Source organism: Cucurbita maxima, unplaced genomic scaffold (assembly GCF_002738345.1).
Source record: "Cucurbita maxima cultivar Rimu unplaced genomic scaffold, Cmax_1.0 Cma_Scf00128, whole genome shotgun sequence".
Taxonomy (NCBI): domain Eukaryota; kingdom Viridiplantae; phylum Streptophyta; class Magnoliopsida; order Cucurbitales; family Cucurbitaceae; genus Cucurbita; species Cucurbita maxima.
This window is the reverse complement of record NW_019272144.1, coordinates 88,164-103,933: the sequence shown is the minus strand read 5'-3', so window position 1 is coordinate 103,933 and position 15,770 is coordinate 88,164. Positions and strand designations below refer to the sequence as shown.

The 15,770-nt window shown below is 34.0% G+C and overlaps 1 protein-coding gene across 1 annotated transcript; it reads left to right on the top strand.

Annotated features, from left to right (window-relative positions):
• Positions 1-3,154: 3,154 nt before the first annotated feature.
• Positions 3,155-4,698, top strand: LOC111473526 (peroxidase 51-like). The gene is made up of 4 exons (XM_023119017.1): positions 3,155-3,424; positions 3,488-3,688; positions 3,774-3,939; positions 4,111-4,698. Exons 1-4 carry the CDS (start codon positions 3,197-3,199, stop codon positions 4,518-4,520), a joined length of 1,005 nt encoding a protein of 334 aa, XP_022974785.1. The 5' UTR covers positions 3,155-3,196; the 3' UTR covers positions 4,521-4,698.
• Positions 4,699-15,770: the final 11,072 nt, after the last annotated feature.

The following is a 15,770-nucleotide window of genomic DNA, read 5'->3' as shown; positions in this document are numbered from 1 at the left end:
TGATCCTGAGCCGTGGAAAGGGTTGAGTTTGCTCTTGAACTCATAAAAAGAGATCCTGAGCCGTGGAAAGGATTGAGTTTGCTCTTGAACTCATAAAAAGAGCGGTGTACCGATTTGATCCTAAGTCATGGAAAGGATTGAGTTTGCTCTTGCACTCGTAAAAGGAGCGGTGTAGCGGTTGGGCTCTAATCCGAGGAAAGAGTCAAAAAGTTTTATTCAAATTCTCAAGAGGTGCTTGGGGAGTGGAGTAGGTCGAGTTTGGCTGAACCACTGTAAAACTACTACGGTGTTATATTTTCTAACCCTTTTCCTATTTAAATTGTAAATTATTGTTAAGTTTTATTGCATGGTATCAAGTTTTATTTTTATTAAAAAAAATTAATAATTACATTGTTAAAACCCTATTCACCCCCTCTAGGGTTGTCATATCGATCCAACATGAAGGGCATGATTTATCATATCATATTATTTACGATATGAAAAATGATATGATATGAAGGAAGACGCTAACAGGGTTGTATTAAATGATAATGAAAATTGAAAAATGTTCGGACCTCATGCACTATTGTGTGCTCATGCATCGAGGGATACTCCTTATCCTTAACGATAATACGACTGCATACGCTACGAAGCAGAAAAATGATCATTATGTTTATCATAATGTTGTCGTGACGGTCGTTATTCCTAACGAGTATCTGACATTAACAGCTATTAGAGAATGCTCGCCTGACTAGAAACGGGCCCTGTGCGAATCGACTAGTGGGCCCATACTCGCATGTGTTGACTGTGTGTAGGGAAATTAAGTACACATCCAATTGCCTGTTAGGACACTCACCATAGGAAAATAGACTAATATGATAGGTCTCATTCATAAAATTGTATGTGTTGCATTTAACCTCAATAGTGGGTCTTTACTAAGTATTTCTTAAAATACTCAAACCACGTGCTACTTTTATTTCAAATAAAGGCAAGGCATCTTTGTACAGTTGACGACAGTATCGTAACTTGAGATCATAGCCCATGCATAGGATAGATGCATTTATTTTCTCATGCACAAGCACATGCACGCACGCACGCACACATACGCTGTGAAGATCCTATTTTCACATAATCAACTTGTACCAAATGAAAAGAAATGCCACAACCATTTAGTCTAAATAAACCTATCTTAGTTTCAAACTCAAGAATTTCACTTAATAATGGTGTTTATCAAGTTTATTAATTTCATTTTGAAATGTTTTTGTTAGATCACCAAATTTTTTAAAAGAATTTCACTTAATAATGGTGTTATACATAGAAATGGGTATTTTGATAAATTATCCTTTTATGCAAATGATTGGAAGAGATAGTTGGATAATATCCAAAACTCTCAAGCCAATAACAGATTCATCACTCCACTAATTGTTTAAGCAAATATTATTATTTTATAGTAAGAATTTTTAAAAAAATATGTTTATATTTATCATGTGATTTGAGTTCACAAACCGCAATCTACGATGGACAATGTGAGGTGACAACCATAAATAATGACACCCAACCTGTATGCAATTTATTATTTCGAAAAAGAAAAGTTATGCATGTTCATGTTCGAGTAAATTATCATGGTTCTAATGTTTAAATAAGATATGAGCTGTCGACTAACTCATAGAAAAGAGAAAATATACCACTAACTAAATTCTAAAGATGAGACAAAATATACGAGTTGCTATAAATATTATCCTCTTTGAATTTTCCTTTTCAAGCTTCCCTTCAAGGTTTTAAAATACGTCTCGAGAAAGGTTTCCACACTCTTATAAAGAGTGTTTCGTTCTCCTCTCTAACCAATGTGGGATATCACACGAAATCTCTACTTACTCTTACTCAAGTTGTTTACTAGATGTTCAGGAAAGTAAAAATCAATAATTTATTTATGTTTTTTTTTTTTTTTAATTTCAAATGATAAGAAACTAAACCTAATATAATTACTTAAATATTCCCATCATATTTTTAGCTCAATAATATATATATATTTTTTTTTTATTGGTATAGTAATATTTTTTATTCAAATGATTTAGCTAATATTAACAAATAATAACTGATTAAAGCAAAATTACATCAACTAATGAATATTAATGTAATGATATTTAATAATAATAAATTTTATTTAAATTGTTTATTTGACATCAGTAATAATTACTAACTAAAATAAAACTATATCAAACTAATAAAATATTCAAATAAACTTGTGTTAAAATACATAAATAAATTTTATTCGTTTATGAGAATTAATAAAAAATATATATATATTTTAACCATTTAAATAATAAATAATTACTTATTAAGTAGAAAGTCTTAATGTTTTACGTTAAATAATTTATTTTCGAAACTCGTTTTAATAAGTTATTGTGCGTGATTGACGAACAATAATATATGAAAATTGACTGTTAAAAAAATATAATTTAAATTAAAATTTATATTTATATAAAATAAAAAAATTAAACCCACAAAAGCTCAAAAGTCAAAACCAGCTGAATTATGAGTTGGTAGCCACGTTGGATTTAAAATAAAATAAAAACAAAAGTCTTATGGAATGAAGTAATTCATTAATGCAAACAATTATTCTAACTTACTTAATTAATTCCATTATTAAACTAATAATGACGTGGAAAATATAAATTAATTTTATTATATTAAAATATAAGTAGTTGCCAATTAGAGGGATTAAATTTTCTAATTTTGAATTGCATTCATTTTGCACGATATATATCACAACCATTGCTCCACTTTGCCCAATTCAAAGTCAAACCCTTTCAACTATTTAATCTTGATTGGGTAATTATTCCTCAAAATTAATCCACTTTTTCCTCTAATTTTAATCCATGTTTTTAAAAAATGTTCAAAATTATAAATTAATATTTTGTTCCTGGTAATTACGAGTAAACGAGTCTTTGTTACCACTGTAAAAAAAACTCTAGGTGATGACCCTATCTTAATTTTGACTATGGATAACGACACTCATTCAATTAATTTAGGTATAATATGTTTTATGTAAGAATTTTTTTTATTTAATAATTAATATTTTTTTTATTTATTTGAGTTTTGAGTGTAGGAAAGGATTTGATGTTTATATATTTATAGTCTTTGTGTGCATATTTATATGTCCTTTCTTCTTCTACATTCTCTACACTAGGAGAGAAAGCCAGTTTCAAAAGACAAAATGGGAGGAACTAGTTTGGGAAGCTTCCTAATGGTCTTTGTTCTTGTTTTGACATTGTTATTGGTGGTTGTTCCGATGTCCGAGGCACAACTCCGACAGAATTTCTATGCTGATGTTTGCCCTAACGTCGAGAGCATAGTTCGAACTGCAGTTACGAAGAAGTTTCGACAAACGTTTGTTACAGTTCCTGCTACTCTTCGTCTCTTCTTCCATGATTGTTTTGTTCAGGTAATAATCGATTCTATAAACTAAAATAATCAGATATATTTTTCTAAGTTTTATTTGATGTAGGGATGTGACGCGTCAGTTATGATTGGTTCGAGTGGAGGCAATCAAGTGGAAAAGGATCATCCAGATAATCTTTCACTAGCAGGAGATGGATTCGATACTGTAATAAAAGCGAAAGCGGCGGTTGACGCTGTGCCAGAGTGTAGAAATAAAGTCTCGTGCGCGGATATTCTTGTGATGGCAACTCGAGACGTCATTTCATTGGTTCGTGCTCTCACCGAGTCATGGTAAAACTTAGTATTTACATGAGGGAAGAGTTAATTAAGGTAAATTCCTTACTGGATTACAGGCTCGAGGGCCTTCATATGCGGTGGAGCTAGGGAGGAAGGATGGGCTTGTTTCAAGGGTTTCAGATGTGGAGGGAAAATTGCCTCAGCCAAGCTTTAATCTCAATCAATTGAATGCCATGTTTGCTGCTAATGGCCTTTCTCAGGCCGACATGATTGCTCTATCGGGTATTCGTTATAGTTTACCATATATATCATATTTGATATTTTATTATAGATAAATATTTAGGTATTTGTCTTCTATTACCGCTTAATTATAGGCATTCTATTAGATATTTATTTAAGTAGGAGTGATTTTAACACATATTCTCATTAATGAGTATGAAAATTATGGTGCAGCTGCGCACACGGTAGGATTCTCCCACTGCACGAAGTTGTTGAACAGAATATACAATTTCAGCCGTACAAATCCAGTGGATCCAACGTTAAACGCGACATATGCAGCCAAGCTTCAAGGAATGTGTCCCAGAGACGTGGATCCAAGGATAGCAATAGACATGGATCCAAACACTCCCACTAGATTCGACAATATGTACTTCAAGAATCTCCAGCAAGGAATGGGCCTTTTCACTTCCGACCAAGTCCTCTTCACCGACGCAAGGTCCAGGCCCACTGTTAAGATTTGGGCCCATAGTGGACAAACCTTCTACAAGGCCTTCGTTGATGCCATGACTAAGTTGGGCCGGGTCGGAGTGAAGACCGGATCCAATGGCAATATTCGCACCGACTGTAGTGTTTTCAACTCTTGAAACAAAAGCTTTCAATTTTATCATTATTGAGATTGGTTGGAATAAAAGGTTTCTTTTTTTTTTTTTTTTTTTTTTAATTTTCTAATTTCATTTGATTTTCATTTTTTTCTCAATTAGTGTACTCTTGTAAAGAAAGTATCGGTTTTGATGGTGTGATTTTTTAAATATTTTAAATGTTGATGTCACACGAATATAGCATCCTAATAATTGACACTGCTCCACGTGAATATGCATTAGAAGTTGGATTCACGACGAGATATAATGTTAGAACATGTGGGTAATACAAAATTTATGATGACTCTATTCATTTCAAATTCACTTCACTTCAAACTGACTTGGTTATATATCTTAGAGTATCATTACTAGTTCACTTCAAACTGACTTGGTTACATATTTTAGAGTATCATTACTAGTCCATTAGAGTATTACAAATGTGTTTTATAAGTTTAATATCTTAGAGTATCATTATTAGAATATTAGTTTAGAAGTTTTATAAAATATTTGTGAAAGATTTAGATATCAAGATATTTTAGGAATATAATAAAAATATTTTAGAAATAAAGATTTAGATATTTTAAAGATCAATATAGAATACCACAAATGTGTGGTTGACATTCTTTAGTCTCTACTCTAAATGCACCTCTATCATATCAAGTTTTCATCCCAAGAAAAGCGGATGGTAGCAGTCTCCTACTTATGTTTTGTAATCTTTTCTAGATTAGTCTTAATGAAGGTGTGATTATTTCTCACAAAAAGAGTTGTGTTCAACAATCTAGTATGACAGAAAGATTGATATAGGTTGTCTGATCTCTTGAATCTCTTAGTGTGCGCTATGGCTACAGGTCTGCTGGATCTTCCACATCAGAAATGATTTCTTGAGATTATTAATAGGTGAACTTCTTTACTCTGTGAGTAGTTCGTGACTTTACAACTTATATGTTGAAAACTAGCTTATTTCGTATTACCTAGGTGTTGTCAACACAACAGGTGATCTCCAAGTCGTCAAAGGAACTAAGAAACTCAATATAAACAAGTATAACACGTGGGTAACGTGCATGATGTTATATCTACAAGAACAAGACCTTCGGAAAGTCATTGGCGGAAGCGAAATTATGTTGTTAGAGGAGGATGCTAATGACATCTTGCGCAAATAGAGAATCAAAGCAGACAAAATAATATTTGCCTTGAAGACCATAGTCGAAGAAGAGATGTTGGAGCACATTCAGGACGACAAGACACTGAAAGAAACATGGGGCATGTTTATAACACTTTTTCTAAAAAAGAATGATACGAGGTTACAACTTCTAGATAACAAGTTATTGTCAATCTCACAATGCAACATAATGATTACTCAATACTTCCACGGGGTCAAGTCAATCTGTCAGGAGATTAGTAAGCTAGGTCAAAAGTTTGTCATTGGAGAAGCTCGAATGAAGAGGACCATAATCCCCAGATTGCGACCAGAGTTTAGAAGTTTCGTTATTGCTATACAAGGATGACTTACTCAACCATCACTTGTAGAGCTTGAAAATTTGTTAACCATCCAAGAAGCCATGTGTAAACAAATGTGAGACATCACGTTGATGATTGAAGAAGAAGTGCTTTACACAAGTAAAAATTGAAGCAACTATAAGCCGCCCACCAGAGGTGGACACAAAAATGTTAACTAAAGAAGAAGTCACTAAGGAAACGAATAGCCCTGAGAGCTATGAATGCATTTGCTATAGTTGCAAAAAGAAGTTTCATATGTCCACGAATTATTGGTCCAAGAAAAAGTCTGTCAAAATCAATGCGACAACCTCCAAAAAGAAGATAAATAATGAATAGGATGTAGAGATAGTATGTACCTTATAAGAAGACAAGCTAGCACTCACGACAATGGTGGGAGAGCATATTGATTGTGAGAATGACTGATCATTGATTCAAGATGTTCAAACTACATGACTGACGATCAGTGAAAATTGTAAAACAAGAAAGAGTACAAAGGAAGTCATGTGGTGCGTAGAGCCAACAACTCACAGTTTCCGATTTCTTAGATCGACAACATAAAGATCATGACTGGTAATAAATCTGATATGGAGTACTACATAATATTTATCATGGACCCGTTATTAAAAAGAAAAAAAAACTTGTTAACAATGTCACAACTAACACATGGATGTATGAGCTAGAAGATGTGAAAATCGAGGAAGATGTTAAGATAGAAGGGCAAAGAGTAGGATTCTTTTACATGTTATTAGAATAGTCGGCCTAAGTTGACAAAATAGATTTTTAAGATATGAGATATTAGATATTCCAATAGCCAAAAATAATAATAAACAAATGAAATAATAATAAAAAAGAAGATTAGGTGGAAGAAAAACAACATTTACCCACCTCTCTCCACTAACCTTTTATCCTTTTTCCCATTTATGTCTCCTCAACCAACCACGCCAACCGATCACCTTACTGCACAAAGAAATCAGAAAGAGAAAAAAAAGCTTTAGGGGAAGAGAAAGAGAGATAGTAGTTGGAGTTAAGGTATATATTAAATCCTTTCTCTCAATTTCATTTTTAGGAAATTACAACCAATTATATCTTACCTTTCTTCCAAATTGTTGTCATTCTAAAATGAGTAGCCAAATGAATGGATTAAATTAAAAACAAAAAAAATCTATAAATAAGTACAAAATTTAGGAATTAGAATTATTGAATGAATTTGGTGAACATCTTTAATAGGGTAAAGTGTCTTGATATAAGTGGGAACGAATTGGAAGAACGAAAACAAGCTAATTTGGAGTTAGATAGAACTTAGGCTAAGATCATCCAAGTGAGTGACATTACTATCGGCATGGTTATATTTGATATTGACATGTGCTTTATGGTTCTGCACGTATCATATATATATATATATATTGATATGTGTGAATTGTTTATGTATCGATATGTTTATGATATGATATGTATATGTATAATATGTGAATTATATGATAATACTTATAGTACAATTTGTTCACTGATATGTTTGAGATAGGATACGAGAAGGATGCACTAAACGATAAAAACGATATGGTCACGATCAATTGATAAAAGAATATGGTTAGGTTAAGGGTAAGAAGATTATGTTACTTAGTTCGATGACAATGCATTACTGAGGTTACAGGCGGAAATTTTGGAGATCCTTGTTAAAATGAGGTGGCTTTGCTTTGCAAGGAAAATTTCATTTTGTCCAATGCCCACCGAGACTATTTCAAAATTATGCTAATTAAAGAGTGAGGAAACTGACGACCTAATGGAATATTATTGGACAAGTTAATAAGAAAAATAATAGTTTCAAATAGAGAGAAAGATCGTTCAGCAATATAGTAATATGTCTTTAATGAAAACTTTAATGAAATGAATAAACACCACGTACAATATACAATAATATAATTACCACTCGAAATTACTTTATAAATACATTTGATTGGACAAGCTTAAACCATTGACTTTCGGGATTTCTTGGCATTGAGAATCATCTGGACACATGCAATTTTTGGTCACAATTTGAAAGAGGAGTAAAATCTTAAAAATGGAAAATAATTGATCTTATTCTCAAAACAAAAAACTGAAAAACTAATGGAAGAAACAAAGTGTTAGAAAAAGTAATCTATAAATGAAAAAGATATACCTTGAAGTTTTGTTTGCAAAAGCTGAAATCTTGGATGAAATTTAGGGTTTTTGGCTGGAGTAAAATTTGAATTTAAGACACCAAAAGTTTCCTCAGCATTTTGCACGCCTTCTCTATAGTAGTAGCTACCTTGCAAAGCCCACAAGCCCCGGTCAAAATCATTCTCGTTCTCAGTAAGATAGAAAAAGAAGCAGCTCAAAAATCGATTTTGGCCCTCATTTGCATCAGTTTGGTCGATCCCAAATTCACTAACAATAGAGGCATGGGATTTTGTCCTCTCACTAGAAATCCAGTCGATCTTCAAATCCTTGGTTAACGTTCGCACAAAATGTGAAATGTGTTTAATGGCTTTGATGTCCACGACTCGCCCATGTTGTTTGTGAAGGAGTACAAGTGAGCCTCAAATACGAGTTTGTTGTCTAAGTTAAAGCCCAAAGATTTGTAATTCAAGAAGCTGAGATCAGTGTCGTAGCTTAGCCCAGAAACCACCACTAGTACATTTGGGTTGATTTGATGAATAAGCTTAGCTTCTTGGCTCATGTACTGAAACCACTTGTCAACATTCTGGTTTGGTCCTAGCCGTTCGTTTCTCAAGCTCATTGCTATCACCTTTTGCATATTTATTATCATGGAATCGTTCAAAACATAATCTTTTATAATGCTTCATTGAATAAAGTAATTTGATCCAACTTCACCGTTGGTTTTAATTATATTCTAGTGTTTAATGCATCCATGGAAAATGCTATCAAACCTCCACATTGGTGAGGAAAGAGAAGGATCCATGATATAAGCTAGGAAAAATTATCTCCATGCTATGAAACCTCTTAGATCAAACCAAGAGCAAAGACACAAGAGGTTTATGCCCAAAGTAAACAATTATCCACTCTATTGCAGGACAATGATAAAAATTTATCATCACCTAAAATAACACTTTAGGGTATGACCGTGGAAAAGAAGACTATACCATCGTGCAATACTATATTGCTTGTGCATGCTTGTGAACTCATGGACAAAAAGGAAAAAAGAAATATTTTTTGAGTAGTTTTATAAGTTTCAACAGAAAAAAGAAATTAAAAAAAGAAGAAAAGAAGAGTACTTGAGATTTATGTTTTAGACTTTAAGCTGCCAAGCCAATTCCTTGTAGCCATTCTTGAGGATTAAAATAACGTCATCGTTACAGCACCAACGTGGTTGGCTTATATGGTCATCTGAAACCACCATGACTCCATGTGTTGCAAGTGAATCAACAACAGCTCCATAAGTTTCAACCAGAGTCATGTTCAACATAAAAGAATTATTTTGGGTTATGCCTATCATGGCATTTTTCATATCAAAATTCTCGAGGGATTGTTGAACGGTCAAATTGGCATAGCGTGTGAACATGTGGATTGAGTACGTCAAGCGCACACAATTGGGCAATAAACCTTAAGAAGCAAAGTATGCTTGTGGGCACAAGCTGCATGTAACCGCTCTCCTTATTATTGTTATTATTATTGTTATTACTATTTTTAACTCGAGAGTGAAGTAATATCTTAATTGAAGAAATTTTCATAACCCAAAAAGTGTAGTAAGCATCCACCTTAGCTACTATTTTAATATTCAATTTGTCACGAGGATCATGCTCCAATATTTGATAAAAAAGAAACCTAGAAGAAGAAGACATGCTCAACATATTACTTTTGTTCACACCAAGTTTCTTGACTTCACTAGTTTGTTAGCAACATTTATCGATGGTCAAGGAATTTGCATGAAATTATAAGTAAAGCTTCCAAATTTAGGAAAAATACATGTGTTACCGTCACAACAAACTTTCAACAAATTTGAACGTAATAAGGAGTCATATTCATATACTCTTTATTCGCTATGCAAATAGGACAGTTGAAAAATTCTTGATATAAAACATGCAAAAGCTGGATTGGCTCAACATAATCCTTCGTGTTGAAGAAGACTATTGTTGAAGCCTATGAAGCTACTGTTGATGTCCTTGGAGCAAGTGGTTTAATGATGATTGCAAACAATCACATTAGCCAGCCAAGATCGAAGGGAATGAACTCTTCATCCACGTAGCGGAAGCACTGGAAACCGTTTTGATTTTATTATAAATTAAAAGAAAAGCAATAAGTACGAGAGTAAGAACTCTACTTTTGTAGAAACTCTAAGCTTGCAAGACTTCTCGGAGTATTCCAATCATGTAGAAGTTATTCAACATTCTACAAGATCTTCCTTGCTATGACTCGAGCATAAGGCCAAGGCTTGTGGGAGTCTCTTGAAAGAAAATCACAAAGGGATTAGAGAAGAAGAAAGAGTTTCGAGAATTCTCTAGAGATTTAATTTCATTCTCTCGAGAAAGTAGGAGAGATTGATGTGTGTTTGGCTCAACCCGAGGGTCCTATTTATAGGGACTATTGAATAATATTTGTCAAATAATATATTTGCATATTTAATATATTAGGATATTATATCTTATACAAATCATATTTAGATATTAAAATATCCTAATATATATTTAATTAATTTGATTCTCACTCAAACTCCAAATATATTTTTATTTAATGTATCATAATAATACATTAATTGATTTAATATTTAATGATATCAAATACAATAAATATATTTTTATTTTCTAATATATCTAATATATTAAATATTAATTTCAACCCTTCAAATTTATTTAATATATCTAATATATTAAATATTAATTGGAACACTTCAAATTAAATATATATTTTTTATTTATTTAATATATCTATATATTAAATATTAATTTATATTTCAAATTAATATTAATTTGAACCCTTCAAATTAAATATATTTTCTCTATTTATTTAATATATCTAAAATATTAAATATTAATTTGACATTTCAAATTAAATTTATTTTCTCATATAAATTTAATATATCTAATATATTAAATATGAATTTGAATAGTTCAAATTTTCTTTTAAATAAATTCAACCTTTTAGCGTTACTATGAGCTATCAAAGAGACTTTATAGACCTACAGATTATAAGCTCCAATGATACAAAATTAATTAATTAAACTTTTTAATTAATCGATTTTCATTCATTAACTAGAGGTCACTTCACTATAGATTTAGAGTTGCACTTCTTATGCACTGCAGGACAAGTTATGTCCATTGGTATAATCACTACAAGCAAGTCGATCCTTCACGAGTTGTTCATAATTACAATTGGGTCAAAAGTCCATTTTACCCCTATAATTACATCTTTCACCTTAAGTACCATTAATTCTCTAATGAACAATTTGTCTATGATCCAATCATAAACCAAGTCCCTCTCGGGACAATGAGAGGGTGGGGCCCCATTGTTCAAGTCCCGAAATCAGTACTTAAGAGAACAACTCACCTACTTTCCTTATTGTTGGGTTTTATGTCCTAAAGCTCATAGTTCGTAAACAAAAACATATTCTATTTTCAATAAAGTTATTATTGATGTTTATTCAGTAAAGATTGTTATTAAATAAAGTGAATTTTACGATCATTGATCTAAATTCAATAAACTAATAATACTCTAGCTATAGTATGATTACTTGAATTATATGTAGAGACATAAGATTGGATCAAGTTCAAGTATATAGTCAAAATGTCATAGCCCAAAATTTGAATCTCAAAATCAAGGACTGAACCAACAGACTATGCAATGAAATCATGTAAAAACCCGATGGTCAAGACGAAATTACAAAAAAAAATTTAGTAATCATGTAGAAAGTTTAAAATCCAAAACAAGGTATTCAAGTAGCATATGAGTTCTATGAATAGTATGTAAATAGTTTACTAAACAATGCATGACAGATCTAAACAAGAATATGCTAAGACTCCTAGACGCCTTGAGACACTCCTCTGTGGCATTAAGATTCAGCATGCATTCCCGCCTCAAACCATGGCATCACTCACCTGGAAAAAAAAAGAGTAGAAAGAAATGAGTATAAGATACTCAGTAAGCAGCCTACTTCTTGTAGGCTCTTTTCACATCCTTATCTTGGTAGGTATCCATGGTCTTTCTCGGATGTCTAAGGAGAGAGATCTAAGCTACAACTCTCTTTTTTGTATCTTAAGGGGTTTGCCCAACTCATGTAGTGGAATGACCAATGTCCTGAGGTGAGACGCGACCTCATAAGTAAATCTGAAGGGATCGTATGGCTGGATCTGAATACATAACTCTCTCTAAACATCATCCATGGAGGTTAGCTGACAACCCTCACACGGGACCATACATCCACTAAAATCGAGGGTTGCGATCCCCTGTGTGCTGGTCAGCTACTAAGTCATCCTAGTGGTTCCACGTCCCCTGCTCAGGGATGGGTTTCTACGACCTAGGAGTCCTGTTCAGAAGACCCCTTAGCTATCACCACTAGGTCTAGGCACCTGTCACACTTCCCTGTCCGGATCTACCAGGCTCAACGATCTCTGTATCGGAGCTCTGTCTTGACGATACGGTATCAGAGCAAAGAGGGAAGTGGAGGTTCTAATAACACTATCCACACTGCTCAACTCTAGCAGGCTACCTACAGTTACCGTGGTGTCCTACTATTTTTTCTACGGTGGAACTTGGTGGCTTAGACTTGAATTCATGCATCTCTAGGAATCTCGTCCAAGGTCTCACAAACCTATCGGGTTTGGGATTTCGGGCTCTGGATCCGTTGGTAATCGTTTTGCGGGACTATATGCATGGTATTCTAGAGGTCTTCCAATCTAGGATCTCGTCTAGCCTACTTAGTCACAAGCACCCTAATCTAAGCTCATAATTTCTTCCTATTCAACAAGAAAGATAACACAAGCAATCATCATGCATAGGACTTTCACACGCAATAGTTCATGCAATATTAACAAACATGCTCAACGAGAAGATAACGTCTATCTTCACTCGAAGCGCAAATTTTACAAGTTTCCCATCCTCCTCATGCATACAAGTTATCACTATCTCAATCAAAACAGATTTAATAAACATTTAAGATCTAGCTTTCCTTAATCATTTCATTTTCGCGGTTTCCATACTAATATGCTAGGTTCGGCTAGCTAAGTTCATGAGTGGAAGCATGCATGCTTGTTCCTAGCGGTTTCTATAAGTACTGCTCGTGGGAATCCAAATGGCTACTTACTTGGTTGACACGTGCATTCCCAAGCTCGAGTTTTCTTGACAAAAAGGATTCCAAAAATTCTTGAATTTTCTTGACAAGTCCTAATTAACATAATAATAGGGTCAGTATCAAAGTCGAGATCAAAGACAAGCAAACAGAGACCGAACGGAAAGAAAAATTGTGACTCACGCGCCTACACGCGCATCACACGTGCCCTGGAGGGTTTCTACACGCAGCTCCTACGCGCGCGTGTCCACGCGCGACTTTTCGAGCAGGTCTGAGGCATTGGGTCAGGGTGGTTTACGGGTGGAGCGGTTCGCCGGTTCCGGGTCGCGTGCAGTTCAGGGTCGGGTCGGCCCAGATCCGCGTGCCTGACGCGTGTCTGCTGCCAGGTGAGGACACGCCTCACCAGTCGATGACCGTCGTGTGTCGATCACCGGTTCTACCACGCTCCTCCATACGCTAGCCGACGCGTGGCGGCGTCTCTTCCCTCTCTCCTGCATGTTTCAATTTTCCAAATGTTAGCCTTTTTCACGTTCCGATCTATTTTCTTCCGATTATTTTATCTTTCAATCCGTAATCCGATTCAATAAATTTTCTTCACAAACCTTGTAGATCTCATATTCTACTCCTTCGATTTTTTTTTTTTTATATTTTTCTGATAATCACAGATTTTAATATTCGAGTTCGAATTCAGAGAAAATACGAGTTCTTAACGAAAATCACTTTTTCTTGAAACTCCGATTCGAACGCCAATCTTGGCCGCCTTCACTCCAAAAGTTAACCAGATCACGCAATTGAGGGTAAGAGTCCAAGGATCAACACAAAACGTCACTAACACACGAAAATATTGATGACTTCTCGATCTACACTCGCAGACTAACCTAAAGTTCTTGGACATTTTGATGAAATAGGAAAGGTGATTAGTGAGAGCACTTTGCCCTCAAGTAATAATAAGGCAAAATGACTCAATCAAATTATGACCCAATCAAATCAAACCCTAAGTAATAATAGGGCAAAATGACTAGTTTGCCCCTATTATGTCCTTGAACTTTTTTTTTTTTTAAACTCAGGTGCTACACAAAATTATCTAAAGTACAAGAATAAGGCTGGGTACCTTATCCTAGGGACACTATGGATGTGACCTACTTTTGTATATGATATAAACAATGTGATCACTAAATTGTACATGTGGAGACATGTGAGTGGGGGCGTCCTATGCAATGAGTATTGCATAGATCGAATCATGAAGAAAATCACTCTCACTTTATAATGTCATTTACTGTTGAGATTGACTTTATCACTCGATGACCTAGGTAACTCAACCTTAATCCTTAGCTAACTATGAACTCCTATTTATTCAGAATTATCTTTATATTTGCATGGGCGAGAGTGGTCCGAATTTACCGACTCAATAAGCCTCCCATTTCAAGGGTAAGACTGGGTGAATAGCTGGGGACATAGGGTGAAAGATAGAATTCACTCCTACCCGCTTTTAGGGATAGTAGAGAAGTTGTTCCCTTAAGTACTGACTCCAGGTCTTGAACAAGGGGCACCACCCTCTCATTGACCCGAGAGGGAATCGGTTTGGTGGTTGGACTACAAACCAATTGTTCATTAGAGGATCAGTGGGACATAAGGAACAAGAAGTAACTTTAGGGGTAAAAACGGTAAATTGACCCATCTCTAGTTACGAACAACCTGTGAAGGATCGACTTACTAATCATGGTTATATCAAATGGACAGAAATATATCTATAGTGAGGGAAGTGCAACTACTAGGCTATAGCTAGTTAATCTCGGATCGTTGGAGCCCATGATCTGTAGGTCCATTAGGTTACTTTGCTAGCTCATATCGGACTAAACCTTAGAACAATGTGATGAGTGAGTTTGAAGTGTTCAAACTCAAATTAGGGAATATGCGTTAAATATATACAATATGTTTAACCGCATTTTGATTTAACTACGAATTAAACAAAATGGGAGAATTGGAGATATTTAAATAAGATTTAAATATTTTAATTATGAATAAGGATTTATGTGTCGTAATTGATTGGGATTGACATTTGATTTAATGTTAAATATTAATTAAATTGTTTAATTAATCATTTAATATTATTTTGGTTTTAAATTAATTATTCAAATTAATGGTTGAATTAAAATAGAGAAAGTAAAAAGGTTGACTTCACTTAAGGTAAAAATTCATGTTTGAATTAGTGGAATATTGAGTGTCAAATATATGGTTTAACAAACTTGCATAGCCAATAATCCCACAAATTTGAGTGGAATTTTGAGTGGCAAAATTTGATTAATTCAAACTTGCATGCTTGCCACATAATCCCATAAATTTGAGTGGAATTTTGAGTGTCAAAATTTGGTAATTTCAAATTTGCATGAACATGCAAATATCACTCTATAAATAGAGTGGTCAACGTACATGGAAATTCTTGTCGAAAAACTTTGAGAAATTCTCTCAAAACTCTCTCTTTACATATACTAAATTCT